The sequence below is a fragment of the Mercenaria mercenaria genome, chromosome 12 (assembly GCF_021730395.1).
Source record: "Mercenaria mercenaria strain notata chromosome 12, MADL_Memer_1, whole genome shotgun sequence".
Lineage (NCBI taxonomy): Eukaryota > Metazoa > Mollusca > Bivalvia > Venerida > Veneridae > Mercenaria > Mercenaria mercenaria.
The window spans coordinates 9045650-9063402 of NC_069372.1; the positions used below are offsets into that span (position 1 = coordinate 9045650).

Genomic DNA, 17753 nt, shown 5'->3' on the forward strand with positions numbered 1-17753 from the left:
CGCCTTTAAAAAAAACTCATCATTTTTAAAACGCTGTTATATATCTTCGTTTTGATGCATTTGCAACATCGTGCAAGTGTTTAAACTTTACATAAATAGGTAAAACATCGTTTAAATTGTTTACATTTATTTCTTTACAAATGGCATTCAATCGGCTTATTTAAAGGGGGACAACTCATTTAGAATATTTTAAGTATCCAACCCTGTGGGACAGAACAGTTAAACATGTATTGGACAGATAAGTTGTGTCTCAAGATGTTCATTTACTCAAAAAAATCTGTTGTTTTGTGATATACTGCTAAACCTTAAAGCTACTCTAGTGAAATTATAGATTAAACACATACATATGCAAATCTTTTACTGTCCCGGAAAATTTCTATGCGTTTATTTCTCGTAGTTTGCGATAATGGGTTTGTCTTTGTACGAAAGCTACGCAAACAATGCTGAATAACTCATCCTCATCCGAGAAAACTTGCATCTGGTAGTAACCTTTTGTAACTTATGAATAACAATCTGTTTCATGACATAGAACTCTAATACGGGGCAATATGCAAACGTGCGTGCGTGCAACATAATATCAGACTGAAATGAAATGAACGCCACGAGCTGGACTAGGAAAACCCCGTCACAGACAGGCATGTAAGATCCTTATAATATAAAGTTTTTATGCAAAAATGAAAAGAAAATTGTCTTCGCTGAGTTTCGAACCCACACGGCAACAGATCTGTTGAAAATAAACAGTTGATACGAAAAATTGAAATATGTTACAAAGATGTTGAATACTTAAATCTGTCTATAGACATGGTTTTCTAATGTTCTATAAATCACGATGCACTTTGTAAATAAATACACAGTAATTTGAGTTTATCCCGTTAAACTGTGATTGCACTTTTATGATAAAAATAGTTTTAACATTTTTCCCTAAGTATTGTATATAAATACAAATATAAGATCACTTTCACTGGTACGACCCTTTTCATTATCATGATCATGAATCAGTAAAACCAAATTATCTTGTCTGTCCTATATTTTATCTGTAACTACATGCACTACATATGCACTACTTTTTAACCTTTTTTGATTTGTTATGAGGGTCGGTTTATACTTTATGACTGTTATTTTTGACTTTATGTTTTTCGTTACCGCAGTTTTAATGAAATTTTTCTCGTTTACTTTTGAGTAAATGTTTTACATAAATTTTGCGGTTTTTGTATGACAACTTTTTAAAAAAAAAAAATTTGATACCGCTTGTTTATAACCTCATAATATCATTTCTGTTTTTACTTTGTATTGTATATGAAATTCTACAGACAAAAACAACAACAACAACATCAACAAAACATCAAAACAATACTTTTGAATTAATAAAGTTATTTTGAAAAATGTAAGAAAGACTGTTTTCTTATAAAGTTGCTTTGACTACAGTATATATCTAGTTGTTGGAAGAGGGTTAGGGAGCCTTTATGCTTCTTATATATGGTCAATCAAACCACTTTTAGATTTTGCCCAAACATTTTCTTCGTAGCCCTTAACCTTTAAGAACTGAATATACATATTAACCGAACTTATGAAATAAGTGGTACATCGAGACGCGGTGGACAAAGAAAAACAAACGACACCCGAAGCCAATCTGCATCTGCCCACATGACTTCGCATAAAATGTTTTAAGATGATTAATCACATTTAAGCAACATTTAATGACATTTTTCATCTTACAGGTTTATCTAATGGACGAAAAGATCCATTACATAATGTTTGATCCCTATTAGAAATGTATGTTTAATTATTTTTATGACTTTTTGTAATTACTCCCCTTTAATATGAAGGTATTCAAAAAGTGGACTGTTTCATTTGATTTCAATTTAATTTATAGTTTTGTATTTGTAGTTCATAGATTTTGACATATTCCAATAATCTGAACCAAAAGATCATTTTAAAGTGGTGTATCTTCCTAATTTATTAATTTCAAATCTATCCTGTTTATTCAAACAAGAAAGGTAAAGGGAGGTAATATTAAATTTATAGACTTGCATTTCTTACGAATTCCGGCTAGATATATATTTATTAATGTTAATCTTTGACAAATATAATACACAATAGCTATTATATTCATATAATTCCGTAGGAAAAGTATAATTCTTAAATTTATACATATGCTTAAATAACTTTATCTTTGTTTGGCAACCAGAATAGGGAAATACTAAAGTGAAAATGAACATGTATTTAGTATTCAGTGAACACAGATAAGGACAAATGATCTTTTATTAAACTTTTGACCAAATCCATTTCTTTAACAAAATCTGATTATTCACCTTAAATATAGATGATTGTTAGCTAGAAAATGGCTAGAAAAAGTTATTTGTACAGTTTTTCATGGGTCAAGATACCGCTTGTAGTCATACTCGGTACTTACAAGTATATTGTTTTAGCGTGTCTCGTGACAGCACTTCGGTTATGCTCAATGTCCTATTTTCAAAGTCCGGAAACAGTATTGTTAATCTTTGAAATAAAAACTTTTATGTTTGTTGACATGTGTAATAAAATATAGATAGTGCTATAATCTGATGTAAAAATCAGACAATTATTTTCTGGTGAGAGAATGTATAGGCAGTGAAACTAAAATGCAGACTTCAACTAGGCACTACTTATTTCAAATGTGTGTATAGTTAACTGCATAAAAGTGCACAGCATGAAACACAAAATAAGGATCTTTTTCTGAAAATTTGTTAGTTGAGTAGAAAAAAGATCCATGGTAAAATATTTCGACTAAATAGAGACGAACCCTCTAAAACCTTTTTGTAGGCCGAGATGACTACGAATTTTTTTTTATTTCCTGCTAAACAAGCACCTTTTACCTCTTGGCTTGAAAAAAAAAGCATGCGTAATTACTTCAGATAGATCTGAGAACAAACCTGAGGAAAAAAATGTCAATATCAAATCAAGAAATACACTGGGATGTGATATTCTAGTGGTTAATTATTCCTACATTGCACCAGTACTTACTTTTCCAGAGAGCAGATTTGGAAAGGTTTCGGATAAGCTTTAGATTTCCATCACTGTCAAGCTACAACAAGTTAGTATAAAGTAAATGCCTTGGAGAAAATGAACATTTTCTGTAGTGACATTTATCAACCAACAGGCTATTTCATCTTTTAGAAGTTAAAACCCACAGAATTTCGCCAGATGATATAAATTGTTAAAGCTTCTGGTGAAAAGAAAAACTATTTACCTTTATTATTATATATCGGACAAAGCACAAATGGAATAAATATAAGAAAAATGACGAGTAGGGGTCTGTGGCCGAGTGGCCATGACTTCGAATCACTTGCCCCTAACCATTGTGGGTTCGGGCTTCGCTTAGGGCGTTGAATTCTTCAACTGAAGGAAGCGATCAAGCTGGCTTATGGAAGGTCGTTGGTTCTACCAAGGTGCCCGCCCATGATGAAATCAAGAACGGAGGAGCATCTGGGGTCTTCCTCCACCGCCAAAAGCTGGTAAGTCTCCTTATGACCTATAATTGTATTGTTGTGTTAAACCTAACAAAAACAAAAGAGAAATATGAACAGGCTGCATTCCTATGGATAAAGAAAGTAAGGGTTAGTCCCTAGAATGTACAGTCGGTTCGCGACCTTGGACTATCATTCCAATTTAACGACAGCTATATCGGCAGTTTACACGAGATATCCGTGCTGTCATTGTCAAAATCTACATTGATTCATATTTCATACTCTACATGTATAGAAAAGAATTCAAATGCTATCAACAATCGCGACATCACGTTGTGGTCAAAATGCCATTTGAAACTAGACTTTCTTCAACTTTCAATAAATTACTGGGAAAAAAAGGCAAATGAAAAATTTAAAAAAAAATATAGTATAGAAATATTGTACACATGTAAAGGTTATATCCTTTTCCTTTTCCATTGTTGATATTGTATCAAAATCTTTGAGACACCCCTCGAAGCAAAACTATATAACAATTTGTTGACATTTAGCAAGATATTACACACTGTGCTGCAGAAATAACCTAAGGATAACTAATTGCAGTAGGAATGGTTCTGGAACTTTATTATGACTTACTATCACAGCCGTGCAGGGCTCTGTTCTTCTTTCTCAAATGTGCAGATATTGAGTTCGAAGGAAAGAAAATGGAACTTTTAAAAGGTAGTTATTACTATTAAACTCAGGCAGCTTCGGTAAAATTGCTGTGTTACCAACTGAAATTTTGGATTTCCTAATCGACATAATGTAATTTTGAATGACGCATTAAGCACTATTTAGATTTTCGAAAATACATAGGAGGTTAGTTGGGGTGCGGGTGTGTGTGTGTGTGTGTGTGTGTGTGTGTGTGTGTTGGGGTGGGGGGTTACTAAAGCATTATTTTAGAAAAGGTATATATGCGGGAGAAAATTACCTGGGGTGTGTGGGGTGGGGATGCGTCAAACAGATCGTTTCAATAGCTATAGTTTGGATGTTCAATCCTACTGCAACCAAACTGCGGGTAGCTTTTATGAAAACTAAGGTTAGGAACGTATTTATGGTCACTTGAGTGAAGGTCAAACCCACTGCTACAATAAAAAGTAAAATGGTTTCCGCTCAATATTTTTAGTTAGGAATGAGATATGTCGATGAAACTTTGTGTGTAGGTAGCTTAGGTGAAGCTGACAGTTGGGACTGCATTCTGGGCCGTAAGCTTCAATGTAAGGTCACTCTTACTAAATTAGAAATACCGTTCCCGCTCATTGTCTTTAGTTTGAGTACACTTGTTTTCATCAAACTAGGTGTGTACATAGCCTTTTTCAGGTCAATTACATTGATACTAAAATAGAAAATGTTTTGTGTACTTGTACATGCTAATGTTTGCATTGAAAAGATGGCGGTTGACATTTTAAATACTGACACTGATCATAGCAATTGACTGCAAAACTACAGACATCGAAGATGAATCATTATGAATCTGTATTTTGCATTGAAATACATGACAATAATTACAAAAAGTAATACAATAAAAAAGAACATTAAGATTATTACATGAACATGATGTCGTGTTTATTTTTCGATAAAAAGATAGCGTTGTCAAAATATAGAATCCCCGCTGCTGTGCAACCACTACCACATTTCAGACGTATATATAAATTGGAATTTAAACTATATGGAGACCTTTCTCATTCCCCGTCAATAAAAACACAGAGTGCAGTCAGTCACTATTTGTTAAAAGTCAGTGCATCCTTCAACTGATAGTAAACTGTAGACATACAGACTAGCTGGCGATAAAAGCTTTAAAGCATGCAGAAACTAATCTTATCTGGGCAGTTAACAGAATTCACATGCGAGTTAAAGGGTCTTTCTCAAATATGCTTAATTTTCAAAACATAGATGAAGTGATATTTATATTGATATTTTATGAATATAGTGTGCAATACAACTAAAATTCCTGCAATATTATTGTCCGTAAGTATTGACCTGGCACTCATGAATATTCCGTATAGTTCCGTAAATTAATTTTCGGTGTCCGAACATAAATAGCGATATAAAATATAAACGATAACATTACAATACTTTAAACTGAAGAAAAACAAGCTCTATTCACGTACAAGTGATTTCGAACCCGTGGTAACGAACGTGGAAGTCAGACACGTTACCTCTACGCCACCGTGTCATCGATTAGTTTTACATGTTACTTTAGTAATGTAGATACTTTCAGGATACTAATATTGCGTAAATTAACGAAAACGCCCGAAAATATTTGCGAAGATTAATGAGTGTCAGGTCAATACTTACGGACAATACATTAGAGTTATTTTACAGACTATACATACGTATTTTATAACAAATTGATTCTAATGTAACTCGTTGAATAATATTGACAAAATGCTCGGCATAGCCTCGCATTTTCTAATTTTATTCAATTCGTGTTATAAATTCAGTATGAAAAGGCATGTAATATCCTCTATATACGTGCAACAAATTAACAATTAACTTCATATTCTAACACGATCCGCAGCAATTGCTATATAAACATATAGCGAAATCGCCCATACATGAATCTACGATAAAATATGGTTGGCTGTTACATTTCACCCCCTTCGACTGTGACATAAGAGATTCTACTTCTGTTCCATTACAATACGAATTATTTCAGGGCCAAATGGTTGAAAACAACATTTCAAAAACATAATTATGATAAAAAGTCATATTGACTTATGTGTAGGACCGTAAAACACGTTTTGATCTTTACGAGCGAATTCAATTAGCCCAATTATGATCCAGCGGTGACGTCATAAATGTATGACATAAATTATGACGTCATTATGATGTGACGTCATATAAAAGTTAAGCTTGTAAGTATAGGTTATAGATCATTTATTGAACTTCTAATGCAATTAAGTTTGCCGAAACGGAGCATAGCGTAGTGAAGGCAAAACTTAATGCATTTAGAAGTTCAATAAGTGATCTATAACCGGCTTAAAGTTTAACGCCCCAATTTAGGTCAAAACTGCAAAAAGCTCTCTCTGAAGTAAACTAACCACGCCTTCTGTTAATTCATTGGCTAGTCTTATCTTCACTCATGGTGGAGAAGTACATGTTTACTACAACTTTATACAAGGTCATTTTAGTGCCAACCTTTAACAAAACAGCGGTTGATCCAGTGCTGATTTTAATTTAGTTTATATCATAAATACATCAGTCTTATCGAGTACTTTGTGGAACACGATCTTATATTCTTATTCAATGGAAATATAATATGCAGGTTTAACTCGTAATGATGTAACAATACAAGTCAAGCAACTACATGTATAAATAAAACAAGACAAAGTAGAATTTTAGTGCACCCTGGTTTATTTTTAGACCAGTAGAGGTAGTGAAAGATACAGAAAGGTCAAACTTGATCTATGAAAGTACAGCTTGCATAAAAATATTTGAGCCGCGCCAGACGTCTGGTCAGGATCTATGCTGTTCGCTTTCAAAGCCTATTGTAATTAGAGAAACTGTTAATAAGCGAACAGCATGGATCCTGACCACACTGTGCGGATGCGCAGGCTGGTCTGGATCCATGCTGGTCGCAAACCCACTATGTTGGTTTTCACATGACACAGCTCATTTATCTACTTGGTCCGTTTATTAGATCTACATAGACACATTGCTTGTATGCAGTCCCTGCTTTGGTAATTGCTCCGCCTCCTAGAATGTGGGAAATCCATAATAGGCGGAACAATGAATACTCATTAATTTGAACTACTTCATGATTAAGTGGATCAGATTCTTCAGTTATGAAACAATATGAAAATAAGTTGGTTACTTTTTTGAAAATCCCTCGCTTGTCATTGGATAAAAACGATGGTTGAACTATAACTCGTAATATCGGGTCAACTAACCTTATTTGATTATTCTGTTCATAAATAATTTGAAAGCAGTATAAATACTTTCTCTCAAAATTCTAAAAAAAAAATGAACAAAATTTAATGTCTATACGTTGCAACACTTCCTAACCATGGGAGTAAATTGTAACTGCATATGATCCGAATGACGCATTACGCTGAAAATGTAGTACTGTAAAATGCGAATTATTTGCGTTGTTAGAATCGAAATAATAAATATGTTCCAATAATTTTATCAGTTAATAAAATATGAGCAGTCGTTCGGATGCGGCTAATTAAATCACTCGTGCTGCGCACTCGTGATTTAATCATTACGCATCCAGACTCCTACCCATATTTTATTAACTGATAAAATATAGGAATAGATTTATTATTTCTTAATTATGGAAAGCATGACAGGTAGAGAAGAAGCCATACGGGGGTATGCAAGTTGTTGTATCAGTATAAATACGTTTTGCTGTGAATACTACTGATGTCTCCAAACTTTCTTAAAGAGAGATAACTCGTTGTTTGCATGCATTTCAGGGACCGAAACATCTTCTGTCGGATAGTGGTTCCAAGTTGATTTCCTTTAGTTGAGTTTTCATTGAAATGAGCTTTGATGCTCCAGAGGCAAAACGTGCACACTCGTTTTGTATTTTGTCTAATTGGTCGAATTGGTTCTGAACATATTTACTTCAAAGGATGTCAGCAGATTGGTTTGATTATTGATGTAAAAATCACTGCAGGGGATTCACGGTCGGGAGAGTACTTTAACCTTTAGCCTGCTGGCAGCAAGTGATTCTGCCTTTGCGAGCAGTGCAGACCAAGATCAGCCTGCACATCCGTGCAATCTGATCATGGCCTGCACCGTCCGCTATTCAGTCAGTAAATTTTCAGTGAAGCCCCTTCATATATTAAATGGTGTTGCCCAAATTGAATGATGGACTAGTCCATTTTAGAAATTTAGCAGGGTTAGAAATAAGTGGCGCATAATATTAATCCCTTTCTGATAATTGTTGTACTTCTGCTTTTGAATGATATAATAAACTCATGCATTTGGAGAGTGAATGCAGGATTCAGGATTTGTGTGAAGTTTTGTTGCTCATGAAACCATGTATACGTAATTGGGAATACCAATAGTAAGTTGATTTGAGGAAACGTTTATAAAACAGCAGATGAGCTAGGAATTCTGCGATGCTAGGAGGTGTTGCAAACAGGTGTTTATTCAAAGGTATGGAATAGATGCGATAGTTTTAGATATAGAGCAAAGAAGATAAATGGAATAGAAAAGCAAAATACCAAATTATCGCATTTATACGAGAGTATGAGATTTCTTTTCGAAGGACAGATTGAGCAAAACACATTGTAACTTGTAATTTAGCAATAATTAAAGTGAGGAATCATGGTAAATGTGGAATTCGAGATACCGAGTATCAACTGTAATTTGTATGTTCTCTATTCCTTTCTAAAAAGACTCATTTGTCACTTACACAATATGATATGTTGTTTTATATTTCCTAGGTGAACATCTTACTCCAGAGTTTTTGAAGAAAAATCCTTTCCACAAAGTTCCTGTCATTTTCGATGATGGTTTTGGTCTATCAGAAAGGTAACGTACACTATTTGATTCGCAAATAGTGCGTTTGCGACCAGCATCCGCGCAGTCTGGTCAGGATCCATACTGTTCGCTAACAGTTTCTGTTATTGCGATAGGCTTTGAAAGCGAACAGCATGAACCCTGACCAGACTGCGCGGATGCGCAGGCTGGCCTGGATCCATGCTTTTCGCAAACGCACTATGTTGGTTTTCTCATGGCGCGGCTCAATTCAGTATTAGTTTGTATACCCAAATGAGTAATGAAGCATATAAACTGAAAACAAAATAAGTGTATTCAATGGCAGTGTTTTATAAGACAATAGTGAAGTTGCGATTCCAAACTATTATGATTAGCGTATGTGCGGGGTCTTTATTCTTTATTTCAATGAGCGTCTGTGATGTCAAAATTAAGAAAATTACAATTACTCTTACATTAGCCATGTACACGTCCAGTATGTATCTGTAAAGCCAAAATCTGAAGTTTTAAATATGTAGATTGTTATCGCGTTTAACATTTAGCATTTTAAATTGTTTGAATTTTTGACCTAAAACATACCAATGATAATTTATTTTAGCATAGCAATTATGAGATACATAGCTATAAAGTACAATCTGGCTGACCACTGGTTCCCAAGAGCGGACTTGAGGACACAAGCACGTGTAGAGGAGTTCCTGAATTGGCAAGCATCAGCCGTCCGAGCACCATGTAGCCTAGTTTTCAAAGCATTGGTAAGTAAATGTTTGGTAGTTTTTCGTCGTGACAATTGGTGTTGGTAAATTTCGTTCGAATACGGTTTTCTCCGTATATGATTTCTGCAGTTTGTGGTTCTTACGAATGGGCTAAAGTTTCGACCGAATAATACCGGAATCGCACGGAAATAACCGATTGCCAGTGCAGCTTCCCTACCTTGAATTGTTTAATTGTTGGTGGTTAAAGACTAGGTCCCGGCTGGTAAAATAGGACATGTATTCAAATCCAGCATAACTTTGATTAACCATTTTCGATATTCTTGTTATGTCATCGAGTCCACTTTAACTTTGAATAGCTACTTTGATATTTGTTAGGTCATGGAGTTCATTCAAGTTATTTCATAACGTCTTCACTTTAGAGTTCCACTTTACCATGTGCTTAAGGGCGTTATGGATGCTACACATTACATTATCCCTCGTGACCAGACACACCATCACATCTAGTCTATTATTAAATCTACTATGTTTTTTTTTTTTTTTTTTTTGCTATCTGCGCTTCAAAAAATGTCAACACGATGGTCTTTAATTGTTCCTTTTCACTTCGTTGGCTAAGTCTGTGTTTGCTTTGTCATAGATCTATGTTATGTGCGAGTTGTTCGCGTGCGCGTCCATGCGTGAACTGCTTAGGGTTGCAGTTTTAGGAGGCTGCATTGTATGAAGCTGGACTTCCCTGTTTGATCTTTATCCTTGCTTTTTCTCATAGATTTAGTTTAAACCCCATATAAGGTATGAAAATTGCTTTGGTACACAATAAATCGTCAGTCTGTGATTTTGAATGTTTCCATTTTATCATTTTACTTTGACGGTCAGTATTTTTAAATAAACATGTGTTTACAATACCCTTGATAAAGACCTTAAAAATATTTTGTTAGATTAAACGGCGTGTCGTTTCTTCTAATCAGCCCCCCCGCCACATACACACACAAAACCAAAAACGTAGGGCGTTGGTACGATCTACATTTTTTCTAACGGTTTTGTTGAACTCATTGTGTAGAGAATACAGCATAATACTCAAGCTGGTGAGAGAATGTAATCATCGAGGTACCATTGATATTGTTTCACGTTGAAAACGTGATATGCAATCTCTTCTTCTTCTTCTTTATAGTACAGATACCAATCATCTGGAATATACTCGTACTGGCATCTCTCATGAAAAAATGCATCCTTCTATTTGTATGATAATCACTTGAACTTAATGTAACATTGCAAATCACAAGAACGTGTATATGCTTAATAGATTGATGCGATTGTTGATAAAGAATAAGAAGAAGAAGGAGAATAAGAAGATATATATCTTTTTGTTTTTAAACTTACTCATTTGTTTCAGATGACAGATAAAGTAGGGATCAGATTTTATTCCAAACAACCAACGGACGAAGACATTAAAGCGGCTAAAGAAGAAATATCTAGAGCTGTTACTCACATCGCAGACTACTTCATTCAAGATAAACAGTTTGTAGCAGGGGATAAAATGTCAGCGGCAGATATTGTTGTAGTGTGTGAGTTGTACCAACTGCACCCGGTTGATCAGCTCGATAGTCTGGTAAAATGTAACCCTAAAGTAAAAGCATGGATGGAACGGGTAGCAACAACCTTGGGACCGGAGTGGAAGACGGTAAATGCTGCCATTGATTCTTTCAGAGAAAAGTATATGAACGCGAAATAAAGATTATGACAATACAACACATGTATCACCTCGAATGGAATCTTATTTTGTGTGACATCAAAATCACCCCCACTCTTTATATACAGTGATACATTACAAACACATAATCATGATAAGCTTTGAAATCTAACGGCACTGGAAAGGAGAAGGTTACACTCAATTCAGTTCCTTTTTTATACCTCATTTTCAGTACTTCACAGCATTTCAATGATATGAAAACCATATATAGTCATTTAGTAAAATAATAATAATAAAAAATATTGACATGTTATGTTACATATAAGAACAGTAATATCTTCTGAAAAACATCACCCTCTGAAAATGCTCCTATGAAAATAGAAGTTATGTAGACATTTTCTCAAAGAATAAAACTAATACCTGGAAATTCACAACAAAAATGGTCTAGATCTTTTCACAATACAATCAGCAATAAAACTAAGCCAAAAATTTAACTGCCACATCCTCATATGACTCATTGTACCAGATTTCATCAACAGCATGGAGCTACATTTTGGACTACTTTACATGTTACACTTCCTGTTTGGTGTAATCAGTCCTACAAGTTTCTTGCATTTCTAATGGCCAAGAGAAACAAAAGATGATGTCAAAAGCCAGCTTATAGCAGCTTATGATTGCCTGATTCTACTCCATGCTATGGGTAGTGTGCTAGTTTACAAAATTGTCTGTATTATACAGTTGCCCTGCAGCTCCTTAGTACTTAGCCTGGATCACTTCGTGACCACTTATCGTTCGATTTATTCATCAAGTACTGAAGTACAGATCGAGTAAGCGGCAAGAAATGATTTTTGTTTAAATCTACATTAGTAATGTTCAAATTAAAAATTGTGGAAGTAAATAGTAGCCGGAAAGATAAAATCGTTTCATGGTTTGTTGGTGAAGCGGATTTCCTCGACAGCGTATATCCAGTATCCGGTCACTAACAAGCCGTGTTACTAATGATGTCAATATCTTTACAAAATCATTATCAAAATGGAAAGCATTTCTGCATATTTTGTAAATTTATCTGTTTGTTCAACAACGCCTTTTTTTTATTTATTTGTCTTTTACTTAATATTATTTACAATCGCAAGAATAAACATGACAACAGCTTTTTTTAGATAAATCATGATGCGTACCCCTGTTATAACGAGACATTTAGACATCATGCTGTTTTTACTTGCTTATCTATTTGCCTATATTGAAATTGACTCACTTGTCAATGAGGTAAATACAATATTAACTCAAAACAAACAAATATCTCCTTTGTCTTAAAAGCGCCTTTTCCAAAATAGTTTTCAAGTTTTTATTTTCATGTCATGGCCCTTTAAGGGCATGAGACATTTACAATTACAAATAAGACAATACATTATAAGACAACAAAGTACAAAATGATATTGCAAGTATACTGTAATTAAAACACTGAGCAACTGCGAGGGTCCTGTCCCCACCGATACCCATGTGCCCCCTATGACTCAAGCTAAATTCCCTCTTACAACCATCCAGAGAAGCACACAAGCACCATAGAAAACAGAACCCCAGCAGATGCACAACACTCGACAGTAAAATATGGCAAATGAATTAAAATGTAAATATGAGCAAAATTCTCGTATGACAGAGACTGAGAAGTTAAAAATGATTTTCTGTTTATGTACAAAGTGACATGATTTTCTTGCAAAATATTGCTAACTTGAACAAAGTATTTTTATCTTCACTGTTCATCAGTTGTGAAAACTTTATAGCGTTAGGATTTCTGAAACAATACTGGCTTAAATACGATATATACATTTTTTTGTCGAACCGGCTTGTGGTAAGTTTGAAAATGTCTTGTCAATGTATGCTCGTTATGAGGTGCGTTAGCGCGTTATTACGTCCGTCCGACATTGTCTGGACAATACCTTTGCCTTACATTAACCAATCTTTTTTATGTTTTGCATAAATGTTTACGTTAATGAGAAGGAGTTTCGATAATCACAAGTTAACGGTCGTGAATGAAGTGTATTAGCAGTATTTCAGTGATAGTTATATCTCAAGGACAAGTTTTAATTAATTTTAAGTTCTTTTGAAAAAAATCGAAACAATAGCTGTCGATAATTTGTACAACAACAAGAGAATTCAAACCGCAGCCCCTTTAACGAAATAATGTTGCTTCTAAACGCTTTTTACTTATAAGTTTGAAGACGAACTTTTCAATATTTTAGTACAGTAAAGTTGACCCAACTGGTCACATATGCAATCTCTACCTTCACGTTAACTGCTTATAGCAGTTAGTACAATGCCCAACTTTATAGTGCTACCTCACTGGAATATCGCGCCGTAGACACGTGACATAATACTCAACCCAGTCATATTATACTGACACCGGGCTGACCAGTCCTTGCACTATCCTCTAAATGCTGAGCGCCAAGCTACGAAGCTACTAGTACCGATTTTTTACGTCACCACTGATCTACATGCTACGCATTAATTAAAAGGACATGTGTTTGAAGCTCATTCAATAAAGATATATGCATTTTATAACTCTTAGTAAACTAAGTTGGTGTGATATTATAATACTTAACTAGAGCTTCAAGCGCTTGAGATAAAATTACCTGTATACCAAGTTTCATTGCAATACCTGTCCATCAGCTCGTCATCTCAAAGACATTCGCTATTCTATTGCATGTATTTTACACTGTCGAATGATGTTAAAAGCACCGTAGGTAAGTAAGTAACGAATGATATTAAAAGTACCGTAGGAAAGTAAGTAACGAATCGTAGGTAAGTAAGTAATGAATGATATCAAAAGTACCGTAGGTAAGTAAGTAACGAATGATATTAAAAGTACCGCAGGTAAGCAAGTAACGACTTTATTTTGAGTGAATGGCATACATGATAAACCAGTAAGTAACTAAGAATGTTATTTATTATATTTGCAGGGTGATAAACACCGCTAGAAAACTCTAAAAGATATTAAAGAGTTGTCTCTCTTCTACAAATATGTAACACAAGTAACATTTGTGAAATAATGATAATGATAAACTGATAATATGTTCTCTTTAAAATGAATAAACTTACTCAAATAAGAAATCTTTTGAATATCATTAGAAATACAGCATGCAAGACATCACATCGTCAGTCTTCATTACCAGACTTTCGTAAAAGAACGGTGACTAAAATTAAGTCTAGCTGCATCAGCTTTTGGTAAAAGAACAGTGACTAAAATTAAGTCTAGCTGCATCAACTTTTCTTAAAAGAACAGTGACTAAAATTATGTCTAGCTGCATCAGCTTTTGGTAAAAGAACGGTGACTGAAAGTATGTCTAGCTGCATCAGCTTTTGGTAATAGAACGGTGACTGAAATTATGTCTAGCTGCATCAGTTTTTTGTAAAAGAACGGTAACTGAAAGTATGTCTAGCTGCATCAGCTTTTGGTAAAATAACAGTGACTGAAATTATGTCTAGCTGCATCAGCTTTTGTTAAAAGAACGGTGACTGAAAATATGTCTAGCTGCATCAGCTTTTGGTAAAAGAACAGTGACTGAAATTATGTCTAGCTGCATCAGTTTTTTGTAAAAGAACGGTAACTGAAAGTATGTCTAGCTGCATCAGCTTTTGGTAAAAGAACAGTGACTGAAATTATGTCTAGCTGCATCAGCTTTTGTTAAAAGAACGGTGACTGAAGTTATGTCTAGCTGCATCAGCTTTTGGTAAAAGAACGGTGATTGAAGTTATGTCTAGCTGCATCAGCTTTTGTAAAAGAACGATGACTGAATTATGTCTAGCTGCATCAGCTTTTGGTAAAAGAAAGGCGATTGAAGTTATGTCTAGCTGCATCAGCTTTTGGTAAAAGAACGATGACTGAAATTATGTCCAGCTGCATCAGAACAAGTGTACTACAAGCCAAGTATCTAAGCTTGGCCAATCTGGTTTCTGATAAGAAGATAACAATATATATATACGGACGTTACGCCCCCCCCCCCCCCCCCCCCACACACACACCTTTTTAGTAAAAGTATACAGCATGATAAAAAGTAAAAATGTAACCTCTTCCACGCGAGTCATTTAAGACGAGAATAGCAAATATCGAATGAATACCGCGAAAATGATTTCCCCGAGAAGTAATTAAGTTAAAACTTCCCGACTAGAATAAAATCAAACGTAAAATAAATCTTTCATCAAAATTTAAGTGAAGTTGTTAGAAAAGTTCAAACCAAAGCTATAATTTCAACACAACAAAACTATAAACATATAAGCATCTCGCCTTAAGTTTCTTTACTTGCGGAAACATGTTCTATCAGCTGTAGCCGTATAATTGCTATACTTGTAATTTGAGCCGTGCCATGGGAAAACCAACATAATGGCTTTGCGACCAGCATGGATCCAGACCAGCCTGCGCATTCGCGCAGTCTGGTCAGGATCCATGCTGTTCGCTAACAGTTTCTCCAATTTCAGTAGGCTTTAAAAGCGAACAGTATGGAGCCTGACCAGACTGCGCGGATGCGCAGGCTGGTCTGGATCCATGCTGGTCGCAAAGCCACTATGTTGGTTTTCCCATGGCACGGCTCATTTCTTCTTTTGGGTTTGAAAAGAAAAAACACCTTGAACTCTGTGTTCCACAAGTTGAGAAAAAGGAGTGTTCTATATTTTAGCACAGCGTCCTTATATCTTGCTCTGCTTACAATTAATTTAGTACAAAATGAACAAGTTTAAGAACAGTCATCGTTTCTACAATATTTGTATTGGATACAATCGTCACATGTTGACCTTTTATAAGTCATGTTCTCTTTAAAAAAATTCTTAATAGTCCTTTATGATTGATGATTAATGCCGATATATATACTGTTTCTGTCCATATATCTGTCTGTCTGTCTGTTTCTCCATATTACATGCACTCAACAATAAGCATCGCGGCAGGTGGTGATGGTACTAACTTGTCTAGGCGAAGATTCAAGCGGGTAAATATCTAGCAAGTGGCTGCCGTAATGACAATGTTTGAGATTTATACCTATCAACCAATTCGTCGCGAGTTGGCAACGTTACCGCTCAAGCTGTTATCTTAAATTATTTATTCGGAAATTTATTCATCTCCCAAACTCGATTCAAACACTACGTTAACTCACAAAAGTGAACAATGATAAACCAGCAGTTTCAAAACCATCGAACAGTATATAATAGTAAGTCCTACCATGCAAACAGTTTGAACATTTAACACAAATGTGACATTGATTCCACAAAATGTAATACTAAAAAACTAAACCATCATTTAAACAAACGTATGTTGTAACTAAAAGGTCAACTAAAAATCAACAAGCGGGACTTTAAAACCAGACAATCTTGGAGGAAACAAACGTTTTTAATATTTTTCTAGTATTTTTCTAATGTTTTTTCCCACTCAGTCTTTCCGTTTCGGCTAAGCAGAAATGCTCCAAGAACCTCAAAAATACGCCCCCCCCCCCCGCCCCCAATGCTTAGCATAGAAATTGAACCTAAATTCGCCCAAAATTGCTCAGAAAAGTAGATTGCAAGCTCAGGTAAGATTAAACACAAAGTTTTGATATACCGGCATTTAATTTAGTTTCAGTTATATTCATAAAGTCTAATGGGAGCTGACAATGTCTCGGTAAATTTAACTTCAGTGTCAACTAACACATATGCTTGTGATACGGCCAACAATTATCCATTTATAAGTGGAGCCTGAAGGGGAGACGTATGCTTTCTCAAAGGCGTCCTCTAGCGGCAGCTGTTGTAATAAAATAATAACAACAGTAGTAGACAATGATAATGATAATATTGATACTGTTCATGATGATGATGATGATGATGACTGTGCTAATGTTAATGAAATATTTTGATATGTTTGGCCTGGACACTCGCACGTCATTTTGGCTCTTCCTTTTGCAATATTTTCGTTTGATTTCGTCTTTTGTTCTCGCGTGGTTGCAGCCTTTTAATCATTCACAAGTTCGCATCTCCCTATACGTTTTCCTAGTGTAATTTTGTGATAAATAACAAAGTCACCTACCTGACCTTTTGACGCGTTTAAGTTTTGTCAAAACAAACCTTTTATCATATTTACTTTGTTCAAATATCTTAAAATCGTCATGTTCCGTAAACTGTTCTACATTTTACTACGGTGTCCTGAATGTAAAAAAACAAATGTATTAATTTTCACTTATTTGTATTGCGCTGTGTGGGTCGGTTCTTTAACTATGCTTTATGACCTAAAGACGAAGCCAGACATTTTCATACTGTTAAAATGCTCTGTCGAAACGCTTATAATCATCCTATAGAATTATACAAAAGTACATATATATAATCATGTCGTATACCATAGAAATATAGTTCTTGTCGTCGTAAATGTTCTTGATCAGCCCTCTTTTTCCAATGTTGATATTGTATCCA

General features: G+C 34.9%; 1 protein-coding gene across 1 annotated transcript; it reads left to right on the top strand.

Moving 5' to 3' along the window:
* Nucleotides 1–3975: 3975 nt before the first annotated feature.
* LOC123535246 (glutathione S-transferase theta-1-like) lies at nucleotides 3976–11633 on the top strand. The gene is made up of 4 exons (XM_045317833.2): nucleotides 3976–4163; nucleotides 8882–8969; nucleotides 9532–9685; nucleotides 11034–11633. The coding sequence occupies exons 1-4, from the start codon at nucleotides 4052–4054 to the stop codon at nucleotides 11370–11372; spliced, it is 693 nt and encodes a 230-aa protein (XP_045173768.2). The 5' UTR covers nucleotides 3976–4051; the 3' UTR covers nucleotides 11373–11633.
* The last annotated feature ends 6120 nt before the right edge of the window (nucleotides 11634–17753 follow it).

What these genes read in the sequence shown, in the direction of transcription:
- LOC123535246 (XM_045317833.2), top strand. Translation starts at nt 4,052, where the DNA reads ATGGTTCTGGAACTTTATTATGACTTACTATCACAGCCGTGCAGGGCT. An exon ending in GAAAATGGAACTTTTAAAAG is followed by an intron (nt 4,164 to 8,881) that starts GTAGTTATTACT and finishes TATATTTCCTAG; the next exon opens with GTGAACATCTTACTCCAGAG. An exon ending in GGTTTTGGTCTATCAGAAAG is followed by an intron (nt 8,970 to 9,531) that starts GTAACGTACACT and finishes AATTTATTTTAG; the next exon opens with CATAGCAATTATGAGATACA.